Here is an 18,518-nt window from a genome sequence, read left to right as displayed (position 1 = left end):
GGAGATCGCGCCAAACAACTTAAACCAATGTGTGCAAACAATCGAACAATCAAAGGTAAGTATTTATCTGTACATTGAACATACTCGAATGTGTAAGCATTATTAGTAAGACCAGAAACAGCTTCCTGAATGCATCACTCTCAATGAGTTCTTACGCATTTAGGGTATAAAAACTGAAATTTATCCTCGTCAAAGCATTTGGATGTACGGCGGAGTGACCACAACACTCGAAAACTTTTAGCAGCTAAAGGATTGCAAAGTGAAGTCGTTATTAAGCCATGACCTGCTGTCACTCTCAAGTCCTTTTGTTCCTGTAATATTTAACGCTATAATAAATGCTTGTGCAGTGATGGAAGTCCCATTTAATTACAAAGGATAATCAAATATCAATATGTATGGGTTATATATACATAATGAAGATGAAATAATTCTGAGAAGTTAATTTATAGAGTTTCATGACTATGTTTTGTTCTTCATTTGATAGACAAAACTACCGTTTTGAATAGGTACGGTTGTAAGTGATGCGGTTTCTAGCCGTAGTCGTTCTACTTATATTCCCGATTTTCGTTATTCATACTTCAATGATTCGTGGCCCGTTGACAGAAAGAAGTCCTGAAGCTATCTCTTACCTCTCATCTGATTTCCGGTTCCCCTACTGATTCATGGAAAACAGTGAACGGTATTTTTAGGGACTCGATTGTAGCTTTAAAGTTCTTCCATTTGTCTTCGACCAATTCACTAACATTGACAAATTATTCTGTTGGGATACCTGTGGGGTTTATATGAACCAATGATTCCCTCGTATTGATGGCTGTTTGACTTTGAATTCTAAATACAGCACATTCGTTCGTGCTCATCTAACACTTCTTGATTAAATTGCGTTGTTTCCGGGATTACTAGTTCATACTACAATTCAAATACTTCAAATCACAATACCACAATCTCTTATTGATGGAACAATATCATGCCAGATACCGAGACTTGATGGGCAGATACGCACTGTAATTTGTGTCTGCAACTCAAAGTACATTACATGATCACTGTTCGCTAGTGACGGAGATATTAAATTCCAGTAACATTACCAGTACTGTATATAGACATTGTCCATCTATGTTTGTTCATGTTCTAAGGATAGTACGCTGCTGTCAGAATTTCTGTGAGAACGTTTTGGTGAATCTTTTGTATGAGAATCCCTCTACGTACACAGTATTGTAATTTATTTTTCTTTATCCCTCCAGATGTACATTTTGCTTGAAAATACCACAGGTATTGTAGTTTGACAACACTTTTCCAGTAACACCTATAATCGAATTGCGCCCACCCAGTAAAATCAAAAGTCAGAAGTGAGGAGGTTGGAAGATATATTTGATGGGTTATCAATATATCGAGAAGTGACTGATCTAATCTGGTTAATGATCGCAGGAGATGTTGCGCACGCCGTTCTGAAACGTCATCTGGTACGGATGAATGACCGAGCTCCTTCATGTGGTCAGCATTCAATGTCGAACACTTACAGAACTATTGATTTTGGGGATTTATTTACAGCTATACGCTAACCTTTTGGTTCCGTTTGAGATGGTACTATTCATAATTTATCGTGTTTCTTGTTTCTTCTTATGCTTTCTTTGGGTTTCCATGTCTTTCCTAATTTTGTTAGAAAATTGTTGGTTGATTTTTTCCGAAAGCAATAGGTATTCTTCCTCCATGAAGACGGGATCTCTAGAGCACGCAGATTTTATATGGCTTTATAATAGATCAGTGAATACACTAGGTCATAGTGACGGGATTGTCCGAGTAGGAGGCAGAAGGAGAAAGAGAAGGGTTGCATAATTTTTAATCTGTAAACAATTGGAAAAAACAGAATTTCTCGTAAATTTACGGTTTGTATCAGTGAACAACAATAAAATAGGAAACGCTGTACAACCCCGAAAGAAAATAATGGACGTAAGTAGGTCTCGCACTATACTATCAAGGAAATGTTCCAGCTAGCCGAGCCAGCAAGTGAATATGTACATGACCTCTTAGCTTTCCTGTGAGGCACTTTACTGAATAGCAAAAATCGAAACATTGGTCGTTACAGAATAGCTGCAGTGAAACAATTTGATAAAATCCAACCACTCCCAGCACCTCCATCCTAATATTCCTTGCAACAACCTAAATGCCAATATCCGGTTTGAACGCAGAACTAACGAACCAAAATTGATTGGATTAGATTACACTACATTCTTCTGTATAGCGTGCTAAACAACAAAAGAAACAGTTAATACAAAAGATTTCAATACCTGCGAATCAATTAAAAATATTCCCATCAAGATCGGGTCAGATATCTATCCGCAGGGATTCCAGCAAGGGTTCGAAGCAAACAATCAAAGGTTAACAGTCACACAGTGAACCACGGTATGTCCTTGAGCTTGGTCGAACAAGACCCTGTTGTCAATAGTTCGAGAACATGCAACAGACAAATCAGCTAACAAAAGGTAAATCTTTACTCAAATTCAAATGATGAAGACCTATTTTTCATCACCTATTCGGCGATCAATTTTCTCCGATCTGACGTAGAAACGGTTGAAGTTCATAGATGAATTATGTGAAGCCTTCAGTATTATTTCACGGCCACTACAAAATATTTCATTTTTACTCAGTTGGTCGTTGTTTTGAGGACCGGTGAGGCACTAACTTTTAATGACTGCTTAAATGCCAGATTTGTTTAGGTTCTAATACATTTAAATTGAACAGATCCTTTAATATTACATCATATCACCTCGAAAGTTTGCTTTTGTCCGTTATTAAAGCACAGTCGATTGATCAGCTTTTAAATTATGTCCCCAAATAATAATAGAACCAAGTTCACATTCAGATGACAAAGTTTACTCGCAAATTATAAGTAATCAACCCAAATATCTGGTACTATTAATAGTTATAGCAATTACAAAATAGACCTCCAATTCATAGATTTCCGAGGAGGAATCTTCCAAGATACTAAACTAAAAACAGAATGAAACCAAAATATCCGATGTCGAAGATATGAACAAATGGGTTCGAGATTTGAGTAAAACTAATAAATCCGAAAACAATGAAATTATGAATACCCAGTATAAAAGTACTTAATCTGCCAAATATTTTCCATTCTCCTGTAAAACGTCAAATAACTTATGTTTCGATGAAAGGACATCATCACTTATTTTGAAAGAGTATGCTGAGTGCAAAGGAGTTAATATTAAGTTTGACAGAACATTTTTCCTGATGGACTGTATTTTGTGTACTTATTGCCTCTGTTCGGACAAGTATTTCTGTCTTCATTGCTAAAGAGGAAAAGTCACTAAAGTTGTGAAATCAAATACAATGTCTTTGAAGACGTATTCGTGTACCTACCGGTATACTCAGGTCTTTAGAGAATTTAGGTCTCCAGTATTCTAAAGGTGCGATTTTGTTGATGAAACTTCCGATGCTGTAATAAAATATATTGGTTAGTGTGTCGGTATTGTTCGCATTAAAGGAAGTTCTACAATCGTTGTATTTAGGTAACTGTGGAAGTTATTCCAATCAACCTTGTGATAGTCTGTACGAAGTATTACAGTTTTACGTCTACCGGTTGTGTTTTTTATACTAAGGCTACATACGAAAATGTTATGATCACTACCTGGAACCTTTTCTCCAATACACACAGTATTGGGGGTGAGGTCATTGGTAAAGACTTAGTCCAAAATATTTTGATGTCTGGTGGGGCCACTGACATACAGAGTCCACTGTCTTAGTTCCAGACATTCAAAAAATGATTCATAACGTCTCGGAGTCTTGACTGGAAACCAAGAAATTTCAGGCATGTTGAAGCCACCTCAAATGAGCTTGTCTGTGAATGGGAGGGATGATGCTAGTGTGAATACCTCTGATAATACTGCTATTTCACCTATTGATGCGTTAGGTTGACGGTAGACACAACCGAGCGATGGTTGATATATGGATACAGAGCTAAATCCGTCTTTTTATTACAGATCGACTTAGCGTTGATAAGACATATTAAACAAATGGCCCAGTAAGTTAAAATGAGTGGGAGTATCTCGATGGAAGTTGTTATAAACCTCGCGGATGTGATATGGGTTTGAAGTGTGGGATTGAATGTTCTCCAATCTCTTTGTATTTTGATAGCTAGAGTTAGTAGGGGATGTACCAAATGAGCTAGTGAAGTTGCTTGGGGAGTTTACCCAGGAGGAAAGGGTAGGAGTACTCTCTGATGGGAAGTGTACGGGGAAGCGAGTTAATGTTCATCATGTGTTTTGAAATGAATTGGGCTATATGCTTCGACAGGGGTGCCACTAGAGGCTGCATTAAAAAAAATCCGGCAAAGTTTTACTGTAAAGTGTACTGTTATTTGCAAAATAGTTTTGATGGTTAAGCTCGTAGCCCATTTTATAGCTATTTGCGTTAATGTGAGCATAAATGGGTGTGCTGTACGTAACTGGAAGTATTTACGACTGTTATTATACATGGAAGCCGCTCTTATGTGGTAGGTTGGTACTGAAAGGTGTGGAAAGTTTTCTTTCTGAGAGTAATTACAGTTGTGACCCTGGGGAATGTAGATAGGATGTGAGGTGAGGAACCTTTATTTACTATGCTTATTATTGGTTTTAGGCCCTGGAAGGTGAGTGTAGTGATCAGTACTCTGGAAGTTTTTGTGAATGTGCGTGTAAGGTTTGTTACGCTCAAGCCTACCACACGTTTTGTAACTTAGAGGTGTTGTTGGTAAGTTACATGATACCAGCGTGTGGAATCTATACACTGTTGTTGGGCTACCCACTGAACAGATGGTCTCAATCTTACGTGTTTCCCTATTATGTGTCATGGATTTTGTCTCCCCAAACTTTTTGTCAGAGCTGAAGGGTTTTTTGCCTCTGTGAGATGAATTTAAACTCATTCGAGTCATCTTATAGTGCATCTCTAGAGAGACTAATTTTCAGGTGAATATGATTAGCTGGATGTGTGTCGTCACACGGCTCACACTTTACTACTTTACTGAGCGAACAGCTGGGATCAGGGATGTTGTTATGCTTTTTGATGACAGTTTGAATCCATATCTTGTCCAAAGATTTCTGATATGCAGACCCATCTAGATCTACGGACTGACCTGCCGTTTGTGGAATGACATGCTTATTGTTCATGCGCTTTATATTATTCACTGTGTTGTAAGCGGTTTTCGGCCGGTTATTCACTATAAATTTATCATACATTTCTATCGCTTCACGTCTTCTTACACGACGTTGACAGGGCGTTAGGTCATGAATGACTTTTATGCTCTTGTGTGGAATTAAATAGCTACTATTTTTCTTTGAATCAATAAATTGTTTAATATCGTTACAACAGATAAACTTAAATAGGAGAGGGCAAGTCAATCTGTCCGACTTTTTTCTAAGGCGGATGACTTCGCAGTTGACGTTCAGCATACCGCATATACATATTTATTATTATGTATTGACCGGGTTAATACTAGGATCAGAGATTATGAGTATATAACTTATGTGGGATAAAAAGTGTTTAGTTATAACGTAAGAGGGTACCGATCAATCGAATATTTATATTTTAACTAGTATAATCCAAAGATAAACAGACAACAATGTCAATTGCTGGGGGGATATATAAGATATGTAGGAAACAAAATAAGCTATATGTATGTATTGACTGGTAAGTGTCCGTCAACTTTAGGTAGATTTATTGTCGACTATTAGTTGCACGTCGCAACGCAACCTTCATAAAGCGCGCCAAATCTCATAGTGACAAAACGAGTTAACTAGTATTAATTACATTCAGATGTGAGAAGTGTTATTCCCCGTAATTCTATGACCACTGTACCTTATAAAACATCAACCTAACTGAGTAACCCACTACATTGAAGACTATATCTTCCGTAACAATTTGATCTTGTCTGTGAACTGAAATGACTCATTTAACAGACTTTTATTTGGGAATAAATTATTAGTATTGTTAAACACATTCTTTATTATGCTCAAAATGTTATAAGAACTAGCTCAAGATGTTTCCGTAGATTTTTCTGTGTTATGATGGCGTTTGGATGAATCGTTAAAAATACGTACTGGAGATAGTGATCGCATGCTAACTTCTACTTTTAATAGTATAAATGCTTGCCCAAACCTTTTCCATGGTAAATTATTGTACGAAGTGGTAGAATAACAATAATGTTAAAGAGATGATTAGTTGATAAATATGAACCATAGTATTGGTTTTTAGAGGAGGATTTTTGTCGTTAAAGATTTCTAACGTTCAGTCTTTTTAGAAATCCAGTGATACCATCAGTTGACCTTCGTTATCAATACATACAATGAATCTCGTATCTTGATTTACTACCTGATTATGCTAGGACTCAATTCTTTTGTTCGTAGGGTTGCTCAATGTTAAAATATGAACGTTGTATGGAGCAGGCTACATTTCTTCATAGTTTAACCAGTATCTTATCAGGTAATATCTGACATCTGGTGCCATATTGATGTGACGCATAAGCAGTGATTAAAACTATACAATGTGAACGATTTATAGCTTGCTGTTCAATATGTCCAGTTCGTACTGACTGACATAAATAAGGTGTTACCAATGTGTCCCATGAATGTGTACGACTGTTAGGTAACGCAAGAAATCACAAATAACTTCTTACTAAGTGTCCGGCTAGCGTGAGCAGGGAAGAGCACTATGTTTACGTGTCTATACGTAAGGCTGGCAGCCATTACCTCACTCCAGGCACAACACATCGCAAAGCTCTCGGTATGTGATGTATCTTTATAACGCTAGTAAACATATCTAAAGTACATACGACATATATATTCAATTCTTTTCTCGTCCATGCAAACGTAACAGGACGCACACATCCACAGTATCCGTTAAAACGAACTGGAACAATAAGTATGTGCGGCTATGTTTATGAAGTAACACTCTAATCTTTCGTTATTCGTGTTGCGCATGAAGTCGCTGGAAAATAGCTCCAGAAACCTTTTACAGATTCCCACTTGTTCTCGAATCAAAGAGCTCCGTTCCTCCGAATAGAACCCTCTAAACATTCCACTTTTGAATGGTACACTGAATGCATCAAACCGAGTAGGACGAGCTAGTAAACAAATCACTCCGCACTTATCCTGAGCGATTTTGAACTGCATGTTCTCCGCATCAAATACAGGGGTTTCTTTGTACAATTCTTTTTCAACTACTTCAACTAGTTGATTTAATTCAGAAGACAGTATTAGTGTGAGTCATAAGTTTTCTCTTTCCTCAATTGACAAATGCCTATACCGTAAAGCATTTCTAATGGTTGTGAACCATCTTGAATGACCTCATAATGTACTCTCCACTAAATAAGGCCACTAGAGGCATGGGAGCATAACCGAGCCTTGCCAAAAATACCAATTCCTTGTGGTCTTTTTACACCGAGTATGAACATATGGACGACAAATAAATAATTATATCACTTAACAGGGATTTTTCCACTTTGTACGTGGAAGTAGGGCGTGAATCCTATCTGTGCTTGTTATAATTACGCTTTTATAACACGATGCCAAGCTTGTAAAGCACTTTCGAGTACGTCCTATGTCAAGAACCTCTGAGGTAGGACCGTCTGCCGAAAAGTATCGGTTAGATCAGTCTAACTACTCTCAGAAGTAATTAACGTAGCATTACTATTGAGTAAATGGAGATAAAATCTGGGCCGTCAGAAATGGATGAAATATGCAAGCTCACCTCCTGCTTGCCATATGTCGACAATTAGAAAGAACGACACAGATGTTTTCTTTCGCTGAACGTCAGACTAAAACATCCAAAATACATGACTACATGTCATTCGAAATTTTCTGGAACATTAAGATCATTTAAAGGCACACACACATTATTAAGTTAAGCCAGCCTAAAACCATCCCGCTGACCTGAGGCGCTTCAAATATGAAATGACCACCTTGAGGCAAGCCGATCAAGGTCGCTAAAACGAAAGAGAGGTGATTTCAATTCTAGGCTAGTTTTTGTTCTGTGCTGATGCACTTGAGGAGAGCTAGTCCTGGTTCTCCTCTGTTTTCATCGTGCAAATCACGCACTGTTATTCAGAATATTGGTACATAAACGTAATTACGGCCTGTTCACAGGTCTCTTGGTGACGGAGGACCCGAAAACGGCGTCCAAGGAGAACTTAGTTAATTAAAATGGGCATCAAAAACATTTGTAAATTAGCTGGAAAGTTGGGGAAAATGATTGAGCACTATAGCAAATTTACCCCGGTCTCCCTGAGTTTAAAGGACCTTTTATTATTTGGTAATATGAAATAAACTTATCTTACACTGCGATTTCATCTCAAGGTGAAACTGCGCCAGCATCCAAGTCATTCGATTTTTTAAAATATGAACTCCCAGTTCGACTGGGGAATATTATGCAGGAGATCCACCTTTTACCAGATGTCTTAAGGAAATCAAGATCTATCCAACAGATATGTTTATTGTAAGGTCGGCTCTTCTGCTTGTCATTTAAACAGGTATGAGGAGACATTCAATAGCATTATCAAGTATGGAGAATGCTCAACAAAGTCGCCTTCCACCGTATCCAGGTTTACGGATGACGTTGACCTTATCTTACAGAAGCATTCGAGAGTAGTTGAAGTAATGGCATCGGTAAGCTCGTTACATTTGATCTTATGGTACAGGGTATCAAAGAAATCCAGAGTGATGGATCGTGGTCTGAGTCACAAGAGTTGCAGCTACAGTATTTTCTGGATCGGTTTTACGTTAGTAGAATTGGTATTCGGACTTTACTGAATCAGCATTGTAAGTTTATCCCATACGCCTAGTAGATTACTTACAGGTGTTTCTGCCACCTATCATTTTGAAGTAGTTGGTTTTATGCCTGGAGATGAGTATAGTTTGTTAGGTCTTCCCCACACGTTAATTATGAAGTAGGCAAGATATTTTTTTGTCAACTAAAAGACGAGTTTACTGCTCAGCAGCTCACCTATCTGTGGATATGAAAAATGCCCCATTAAAATACTAGTATATTCTTAGGTTATTAGTAGGTGCTCTTGAAGCATCGCTCATATATTTCGGGTCCATTAATTCAGCGATTCTAAGGCTAGGCTCAAAGTGCTAGGCATGGCAAGTCGGTTGACAACGTGGTAAATTTTTATCGACTGAGATGGTTGGGACATGTATCACGTATACCCATCCACTAACTGCCTTAAGGCTCTATGATGGCTAATATTGAAGTAGATTTTAAGAAAGCTAGCAATGGCTAAACCAAACTGTAGCATCAGTCCCTGACGACACTGTTGAACTGAGTCATGTAGGTCCAGACTACCTGGTTGAGGTCAGCGTGATCATCGTAACCGATGTTTAGAGACTTTGAATAGCATAACTCGAAATTTTTCACAATGGCGCAAGTCTATCTTCTTCTTCCCTTAGACCCTTAGTTTATAAATTGTTCAAGCTTTTTCTCTTAACTTCACTAATCTGCATTTTTTTTACTGAGTTATATCTTGGATGCCTAATCTCCATTACCTTTGTTACCGACTTTACTACTCTGAGGTTCGCTCTGACAATTTTATCTCATTGTGCTAATAGGGTGTGACAACTAACCAATGTACAAATGTGTGATGTTTTATCTTGCATTTGACTGACCTAGGGTTTGTGCACCTGTCTTTTTATCTGACATTTATCCCTATAATTAAGTCTTTGATAATTGAAATGCTCTTAGGCATTGAGTGTTTGAAATAAGGATTTCAAGAAATTCGGAAACTTAAGGTACGCCAAGCGTAACTAGGAAAGTAAATAGAGCTGAATTCGTTTCTCATTTGTTCTTTATTTGCAAACTGATTTCGTTTGTTTTTCAAATGCAGGACGTCTAATAAATAAGGTTTTAAGTTTAGGCTTCTCATGTACACTTCATTTTCCGACTTTATTTTCTCTCAACCGTTCTCCTTCTTGGTTTTCTCTTAGTGTTAGTATTATTTTTTAATGTTGTGCAAATTATGATAACTTGAATGGAACCACATAACTTATTAAGACTTCTGTTATTTGGTAGTGTAATTTTAAATCGACTGTAAGTTGTAGTTATGTTTATCACTTTATTTTCTTCACTCATTGTCCAAAAATAAATTATTGTTGCATTAGTATTGTTTGTTTGAATCTTCCCATCGATGTGTTAGGACTGCAACTGGTCAGTCTCTATTTGGCATATGTGCATACTGTGAGTATTGCCTCGATATAGCCTTAATTCACAAGCATTGTAAGCAAAGATGGATAGTGGCTAGCAGTGGAATCCAGGACGCGCGTTTCGTCCTATTTGGAACTCGTCAGCTGGATGAAATTCAGATAGTTTATATATTTTAAAATAGAATAAAAGCTCAGTGGTTTCTGGTATTTTATTGATCTTCTAACTGATGTTATTCATTGTTAAAAACTATCCAGTCCTAACACATCGATGGGAAGATTCCGACAAACAATACTAATTGAATTTAAACTTCACCCCATCGCACAAGCAAGTGGCTATCAGGACTCAGTGGCCGAGTGGATAACGCGATGGCGTTTGAAGCGAGGGTACTGGGTTCGAGTCCCAGAGTGATCAACTCTGAGATGCAGGTACGTCCAGCTGACGAGTCCCAAATAGGACGGAACGCGCGTCCTGGATTCCACTGCTAGCCACTATCCATCTCTGCTTACCATATTGTTGCATTGTTTGATTTATCTAGATTCTTAATAAACTCATTCTTTATGACTTAGTAATGCTGCAAATCAGTATTTCCCAGTAGTCGATGCAGTTTTATGTGTTAATACCTACAAATCTAAATTTTATTTTTGAGTCATTTAAAGATTTGTTCATATCTATGGTCATGTTTTGCACATGTATGTTTTATGTACCGAACTCTGACCACTACAGTCATGCTATATGGACCTACACTCTGCAACGTACAGTCCCACGTTGGGGGTATCGACCCAGATTGTAGCCCAGTTCAAATCGCAGTAAATGCATACAGTTACTCCAGACTACTGTGTATTCAGGCGTATGGTCGTGCACCGGGGTGTGACATTGAAATCTACGATTGTGTAAATAAAGAGCGTGCATCTGGTAGTTTCAACAAGATTGATTTTTGTGTGGACGCAGCTGGTCATGCGTCGACCAAATCTTATCTTTTGGACAACCAAATGAACTGTGCAGATTTATCTGTGAAGGGGAAAGACATAACATTTTGTTATATACCTGGTCATTTGTTTTATATGTTGTATGAATTGTTGAAAAATTCGATGAGAGCTGTTACTGAAAATCATAATAATGATGGACATTTGCCAAGAATACACATTCTTATATGCAACGGACCTGAAGATATCGTTATTAAAGTGAGAAGTTCAGCTTAATTTTAGTGTAATATTTTTAACTCATAATGCCACCACGTCATAATTTTTTGTGGTTCTTATATCTAATTAGATTTATTTAATAAAATGCATTCAGAAATCCCGGCTTAGTAATCTTAAATCATTCTTGATCACTGGGCCTGATAATAACAATTTTCTAAGGTTCTGGTTGATTTAGGGTGTTGTTATTCCTAATTAAGAGTCGATGGAGAATGTCCATAAAATCAGTCTTACATGTCAACCACAGGCATGATTGTGCATTGGCACCAGTTTCCACACCACATATCAGCATAGTGAGAGGAAATTAACACAATACGTAGCAGAGGTGTTCAAAGGACAGTAATACAAACCTTAGTAAAATGGCTAAATAGATAACTTTATTCGAAGAAGTGAAGTGGAATTAAGAAATAAAAGGTTTAAAAGGGTATTCAGAAATCTAAATTTAGGGGAAGTGAGCATATTTCCGTCACTGCTAATATTTCAATTTGTCATCTAAGGTTTTCAACCGACATACTTTGTCGCATGGGCTCCAACCAGGTAGTCAACACCCCCACACACTGCTCGAATCAAGAGTTCATAGCTGTATAGACTGATGCTACATCTTGGTTTGACCTCTCCTAGTTTTCTTTTAACTTGGTCATATGTCAGCGATGATTGCGCATTGGTTTAGTTTGTATGAGACTCAAACATCGCTATTGCTTGAGAGCAACTAAAAAAATCAACTAAGTTGCTCAGAAAGTAAACTACGGAATGTCATATATAGAGTGTTTGAATAGTTTAGGAAAAGTAAACAATTTTTGGATATATTGCGAATAGCACAATCATGTTCCATGTACTCATTCCTATCATCCCTCGGCTTTTTCAGCTTGTTTTGTATCACTTCCTATGTACTGTTAGAATTTATTCTCATTATTTCGAAACTAAATGTTATATTTGTAGTATGCCGAATGTAATTAGTTTATCAGTGTTATGTTTTCTCTTATTACGACCCAGCTACTCCTATTGTTCAGTATTCTCGGGCACTGCTTTACTCGAAAAGTCTCAAAATCAGAACACAATTGAACAGGAACGTAGTTATATTCCAAATAAAAAGGTTGGATAGAAGTATGAATCACAATAAGAGAAATGTTAGTATATCTATAGTTTTCACGTAAGCAGATTCTAGAGTCTTCTCCAAGTATTCACTAGCGCTGATTTGTTAAGAAATAACCAATCAGCGTGCCCCAACATAATCATGTGCGGAATGTGCTTTAATCCGTCCTATATCATATATCCCGCTAACAATCAGTCACAGGTTATCTTGATATAAGTTGCAGTATGTACTTGTCATATGGATGAAGCTCTTGTTTAATAATGCTATAATTATCGCTTAGCGAAAAATCCCAATTCGCTTTTGCATATACAAAGTTCACCACACCTAAGTAACTTTAGTCCCTCATAGTGTTACGCGTTTCTGGCTCATAAAATTTGCACATCAATTCAGAGTTGTATAAGTTATTATGCCTTCTCATACTTACCTAAGCTAGTATAAATGTCTTAGTCGTCAGGGTTCGAATTATCACATATTTAAGTTTTCTACGCAACCTACTTCACTTAGTTAGATATCGTGGATCCTTATATATTAGTCATAAGTCACAGCTTCGGGCACAAACTTGCAATAAGATAAATGGGTGGGAACATTTGTATTTAATAACATAGCTTAGATGGTTCATTTGAATTACGGGTAACAGATTCATACTAGATAGTCATCAGTTATACCTTAGACACATTAATCGATAATACCACATACAGCTTCTGGCATTATCATGTCAAAAGATTTATGTCACTCTTTAGTAATCAAAGAATGAATTTCACTAAAATCGAAACTGAGAAAAGTATATGAGCAAGCCTGAAGTAATGTGATTTCTACGGTCTACAAAGGAAACAGAATATGTATTTTTGATTGCAATCGATTATAGTTACTTTGCTCCTCCAATTACCAAGATTTAGCGTACTTGAGACTCCAACTAAGATCCCTATGCTTTTCATTCATCTTGGATAAACAACTAGTGGCCTAACGGATTGTTTCTAACACTAAAGTTTTTTTTCACTTACACTTTGTCTATAACAATATATCAGGGTAAGTCTTAGCTACCCAGTATAACTTATGTAAATTGTCCACCCTTGCTTTTAAATCGAGATCTTCAATATCTACAATTCGTAGGTTAGACCAAGTGTAAGTAATATTTTCTTACGCATGAGCAAAAAATATGTGCAGCTTTTTGTCCTGGTATAACAGCTCTTTCTTGTGCATTTGGTCAAAATAAATACACTGTTGTTGTCTACAATTGATTGATCACTGGGTGGTGATTAATATCATGTATGTCAGGTCCTTCTTAGTGAAGATCGAATCCTATCGACGAATTCGCAATGTGGCTCCTAATCTAGGTGACTCAACATTGCGTGCACTATGTTGAGATAAGATGGTGGTTGGAGGTAGTCAACAGGAAACCCCGAACCTAGGTTTCGTGATAATTGGCACTCCATCAGGGAGCACCAGTTCCCTCAAGATTACAAGTACACCCTGATGACGAGTGCCAAGTAACACGAAAGCTAGGTCCAGGGTTTCCTGTTGACTACTTCCAACCACCATCTTACACTGTTGCTGTAATATATGGTTAGGTATTTCTCTGTTTCGAACATGCTTGAGTTCGGTTTACGTTTATATATTATTTCATGAAGATCAAGTGGTCATACTTATCGCAGGCCAACAATCGTAGTGTTTCTTGATATCAGGGCTGCCTTCGATTCGTTGGACAGGACTGTTCTCTGGGATTGCCTATTGAAGAAGGGTGTGCCTGGGAAGTTCATTAACATCTTAAAGGCCCTGTATACGAACACCTCAGGCAGAGTGAGGGCATACAACCACCTTTCTCCCTTGTTTCATTCGAGCAGTGGGGTTAGGCAGGGTTGCCCGATCTCACCATTCCTCTTCAACTTTGCCATCGATGACATCCTGGAAACAGCTCTGATGGATGTAAGTAATGGCGGTGTGGATATGTTGCCTGGAGAACGACTTCTCGACCTCGAGTATGCGGATGATATTGTCTTACTATGCGATAATGCCCAAGGCATGCAATCCGCACTTAATCAGTTGACAATCAGTGTCCGCAGGCACGGCATGTGATTTGCACCCTCCAAGTGCGAAGTACTCCTACAAGACTGGCAGGATTCTCATCCTGTACTCACCCTGGATGGTGAGCAGATTGAAGTAGTTGAGAAGTTCGTATATCTAGGTAGCTATATAAGTGCTGGTGGTGGCGTGAGTGATGAGATTGATGCACGTATAAGGAAAGCCAGAGCGGCTTATGCCAATCTGGGCCATCTTTGGCGCCTTCGTGATGTTAGTCTGGCTGTAAAAGGTCGGATCTACAACGCGTCGGTGAGAGCAGTTTTGCTCTATGCTTGTGAAACCTGGCCTCTCCGAGTTGAGGATGTTAGACGTCTCTCTGTGTTCGATCATCGTTGTCTCCGAAGGATTGCTGACATACAGTGGCAACACCATGTTAGTAGTGCAGAGGTTCGGCATCGTGTGTTCGGGCGCCGAGACGATAATTCAATTGGTGTCACCATCTTGAAACACCGACTTCGGTGGCTTGGACATGTTTTACGAATGTCGTCCCAGAGACTTCCACGCCGTGCATTATTTGCTGACTCTGGGACTGGTTGGAAAAAGCGGAGAGGAGGTCAGTGTATGACATGGTGTCGTGGCATGAAAGAAAGCTGCAAAGGGCTAGCTTCTGTTGGACCTTCACGACTCCCTGGCTGGGGTCCGAGAGATGGTGCAACACAGTGGCTAGAGACGTTATCAGATATGGCTCAGAATAGAAGCCAGTGGCGATCCTGCTGCAACCTTCTTTTACTTTCTACATAAAGAGTGGTTCTAACTTTCTTAACTGAAAGAGTCTTCTGGTTGTACATTTCAGTCCGCCTTATCTTTTCATCCCTTCTCTTCCTACTTTCATTATTTTGTGTGGCGCATATGTATCTGGTGCCCTTTTGTACCAATATATATGTGTTTAAATAAATAATAATAAATAAGTGGTGAGCACACTCTGATATCTTGAATATTATTTAAGTATAGTGTCATGAACTCATCTCTCGTCGTTTCGTAACTGGTTGTTTTAACCAAAGTTTCATACCGCTTTCTTCACTTGATATATTATGGTGATACATTAGTATTTACTTGATATTTCAAGTAACTAGTACTTTTTATTCTTAAAACCGAATCTTTTTATCTTGATTGTTTCCACTTATGGGTTTTGTAACTGCAGGATCAGTTTACTTGCATATAATTCAATGAATGGAATTTTGGTAACCGATATACTCTTTTCCGGAACGGTTAGTATCTTTTCCTCATTTATTCTTGCACATAATTACAGTGTTGAGAGTCGCGTAGCCTTCATCTTAGTATACGATTTTGAAGTTTGTTGTTCACAATCCGAATAAGTTTCGATAATTGACTATCTAACTGGACTATTTTGGCTAGGTTGTTGTATGTATTTGACCTCACATTCATTGTGTAGTTGTTTCACGTAATTTTCGTGATGATTTTCTACAAACCACCAAACTGATTCAAAAGTTTACCTGTTGATCAATAGAATTTCTTTGAGTTATTGACCTAAGTTTTCAAATTTATTTCTCAGACTTTTAACTGGACTACCTATTTTTTCCGATAAAATATTGAGATGAATACATTGGGATTGTTTGGGATTGGCCAAAATGTTCCACTCCTCTCATTGATGAAGTGTGTTTCTATGATTAGGATGTCTTTATTTGTGTTAGCTACCAAAAATTAGCACTTTTGTACAACGTTCTAAATCATTTTATCTGCCTTTCCATACCATAGGCTGGAGATATATATTAATAATGTCCTACCGTGTCGTATTAGGACTTCAGTGAAATAAGTCAGGAAATTATTCAATCTTATATTGCCATATCGACAGTAAATTTGAAGTTGTTTCCCCTCCCTACAGATTACAGATTTTGGTGGAGGAATGGCGTTAAATATGGTCGAAAAAACATTTCGATACAATTATACAACAGCTGTTCATTCTGCAAATCTACATCCTACTGTACTAAATTTTAAGGACAACTATTCAACAATTCAATCAGCCAATCAAGTGACAGTAAGTGATCGAATGACATATGAAGTTGAATCAGAACGTAATGCTTGTGTATCTATTGCTGGAAGAGGACATGGTTTACCATTAAGTAGACTGTATGCTAGATATTTAGGTGGCAATTTGAATTTGCATTCTATCGAAGGTGTAGGTACATCAGCATTGATTTACTTAAAAAGACAATCACAAGATGCTCATGAATTGATACCACTATTTAATCATACATCAAAATCTGTTTATGAGAATAGTATACAACAACGTGATTGGGTTTCTAATTCTCAGAGAACTTTATTTGAACCGTTCACGACACCTTAATGATGGATCACCCTTTTCTTTACTATCCTGTTGTTTTAGTTACTTATCTACTTTCTTATTCTTTTTCTTTGGAAAAACGATCTATCTTGCCATTTCCAAAATAATACGAATCAATTAAATTGTGTCTTTCACATATCGTATTTTATTGTTATCATACATATGCCCTTATCTTTATGTGCATTTAATGAAAATTGCAAGGCAATGAAACAAAAGGAAGCAAAACGATACCAAGGAATTAACTCTCCGTACGGCCTATATTTTAAATGCATTCTTTTTGTTTGTGTATATTGTGTGTCCTTTGTTTACTTTTTTGTCTTTTAATGCTCCGACCGATTTTATTTGGATAGTCAAATAGGAATAATAATATATGACCCATTCCATACAATAGTTTTTGTTTGTCTTTAGTTATCAAACTCAGTTTAATAAATCTTTCCTCATGTTGCAACCGAAATGTGGTTAGACAGTTTACATATAGTCGCCATCCATCGGGTTTTAGTAGCTGGGACCCCATTTCACCTATTATTTGAACGCTCAGAGTGTGTTCACTTTTCTTTGAACAATTTTGTGTATATTTCAAAACACTTATTAGTTGGATTTGTAGTTGACCTAAGATTGATGATCTTAGTATATATAACAGTTTGTCCTATATGTGCAAAACTACTACAAGTCGTGAAGCGATAAAGGCTGCTTAGTTTTAGTTTTTGGATTCAGTTATTTGAATCATACAATTTTACGAGTAAACTATAGAACTTTGAATTTCCATCCATTCAATCCATTACGACTACTATTTGTACATCACCTAAGTGTTTGAATCGATCACATATTGAACCAGCTATCTGTACTGTTGACAAAAATCAAACCATATGTAAGCGTCATTCTGTTGTTTTCCGTTATACAACTACCTCAAGTAATTTCATATCGTAAGCAACCTTTTCGTCGCACAAACTGCACTCTTTGCTAACGATATCTTCCATACGATTTTGTCGAATGACGTAACGATTGGTAAACATTGATAATGATTGTTTTAGATCATAGTTCTTTACAACGATTCAAAAGTAATATTTTGTTACCCGAGTTTTTGGTATTTGTAAAGAGAGGTAGAAATAGCCGGAGAACAAAGAAAACTCTCATTTGTTGACAACAAGTATAGTTAAAGTGACTGATTTTGTAAACTGCAAACTGACAGTAATTGGTCAAATCACCTACGTTCTTCATCTTACGTATTTTCATTTTGATCTTTATAGTTAATTGGGTCATAGTTGAGATGCTATGGGTTTTTATGAAAATGATTTCATACATATCCCGAAAGATTCTATTAGTTGTACCTTTAATTGATGTCTTTCAGTTATCCTACGTGGATGCAGTCCGATTTTAGACAGTTATCTCTATGGCAGTAAATCTGTATGATTCATTGTCTTAAGAATTAAAGGTTACCGACGAAAGTAATGAGGGATTTATATATTTAAATAATTAATGAAAGGATGACTGGTTTATTCAAAATAAGTATATATTGAGTAACTATTGATGGAAGATAAGGATAATAAGGGGTACTTTTTACGAAATAGAGTACGGAAAACGAAGGTCCTGCTCTTTAACCAGGTCGGTGGGCCCGGAAGATCCCCTGACGAAGTTGGAAGATCCTGGTTCGAAATTAGTGGTATTG

General features: G+C 37.4%; 1 protein-coding gene across 1 annotated transcript; it reads left to right on the top strand.

Annotated features, from left to right (window-relative positions):
• Positions 1–8,186: 8,186 nt before the first annotated feature.
• On the top strand, positions 8,187–16,855 carry Smp_140580 (putative pyruvate dehydrogenase; the record flags this gene model as incomplete). The annotated part of the gene is made up of 6 exons (XM_018793744.1): positions 8,187–8,295; positions 8,340–8,478; positions 8,513–8,648; positions 8,681–8,801; positions 10,906–11,363; positions 16,394–16,855. The coding sequence occupies 6 exons, from the start codon at positions 8,187–8,189 to the stop codon at positions 16,853–16,855; spliced, it is 1,425 nt and encodes a 474-aa protein (XP_018648225.1).
• Between the last annotated feature and the right edge of the window lie 1,663 nt (positions 16,856–18,518).

The sequence above is a fragment of the Schistosoma mansoni genome, chromosome 1, assembly GCF_000237925.1.
Source record: "Schistosoma mansoni strain Puerto Rico chromosome 1, complete genome".
Classification (NCBI taxonomy): domain Eukaryota; kingdom Metazoa; phylum Platyhelminthes; class Trematoda; order Strigeidida; family Schistosomatidae; genus Schistosoma; species Schistosoma mansoni.
The sequence above is the reverse complement of the archived record's forward strand: the minus strand, read 5'-3'. Positions and strand labels throughout refer to the sequence as shown.